At 25.8% G+C, this 651-nt stretch overlaps 1 protein-coding gene across 1 annotated transcript in view; it reads right to left on the bottom strand.

The window, feature by feature from the left end:
- Positions 1-447, bottom strand: part of LOAG_13928 (CMGC/MAPK/ERK7 protein kinase) — a gene marked incomplete at its 3' end in the record, with an annotated part of 5,877 nt that extends 5,430 nt beyond the window's left edge. Inside the window, exon 1 of the mRNA XM_020448744.1 lies at positions 217-447. Within this exon, the coding sequence (XP_020301135.1) occupies positions 217-314 (98 nt within the window). The 5' untranslated portion in view covers positions 315-447. The remainder of the gene's footprint in view (positions 1-216) is intronic.
- Positions 448-651: the final 204 nt, after the last annotated feature.

Raw genomic sequence — 651 nt, 5'->3', positions numbered from 1 at the left:
AAATTTTAAAAAAAAAAGTAAAAAAAATTAGAAGTTTTTTTATTTTAAAAAATAAAAAAAAAAAGGAATTGAAGTTTTTTTTTTTCATTTACACTTTTCAATAAAACTTTTTGTTCTTTCAAAACTTTACACTTGATAAATGCACGTGTAAACAACAATTTCTTTGAACTAATTAATTTATCAAACTAATTAATGTATGAAAAATAACAATATTACCTATCAACAGCTTTCCAAACGATTCCATAAGCACCTTTACCAAGACGTTTATGTAAATCATATCGTTCAATAATATGCGTATCAACGTCTTCAGACATTGCATAAATTAATGGTAGAAGATTTTCCTTATGACGTAAATAACGTATATCAAAGTATAAATTATTAGAATGTAAACAACAACAACAACACGTAGGACGTGAAACAATGGTAGTAGTAGTAGTAGTAGTAGTAGTAGTAGTAGTAGTAGTAGTAGTAATAGTACTAGTACACAAAGTAGTTGTAGTAGTAGTAGTAGTAGTAGTAGTAATCGATGTTGTTGTATTATTGAAATTCGATGAAGTGATACTTATTTTTTTATTAATATTAATTAATCGCCAATAATTCCGTTCACGTTTTCGACGTAAATTTTTCTCCGTTGAAAAAGACGTATGATAA

Source organism: Loa loa, assembly GCF_000183805.2.
Source record: "Loa loa unplaced genomic scaffold supercont3.294, whole genome shotgun sequence".
In the NCBI taxonomy this organism is placed as follows: Eukaryota; Metazoa; Nematoda; class Chromadorea; order Rhabditida; family Onchocercidae; genus Loa; species Loa loa.
The sequence above is the reverse complement of the archived record's forward strand: the minus strand, read 5'-3'. Positions and strand labels throughout refer to the sequence as shown.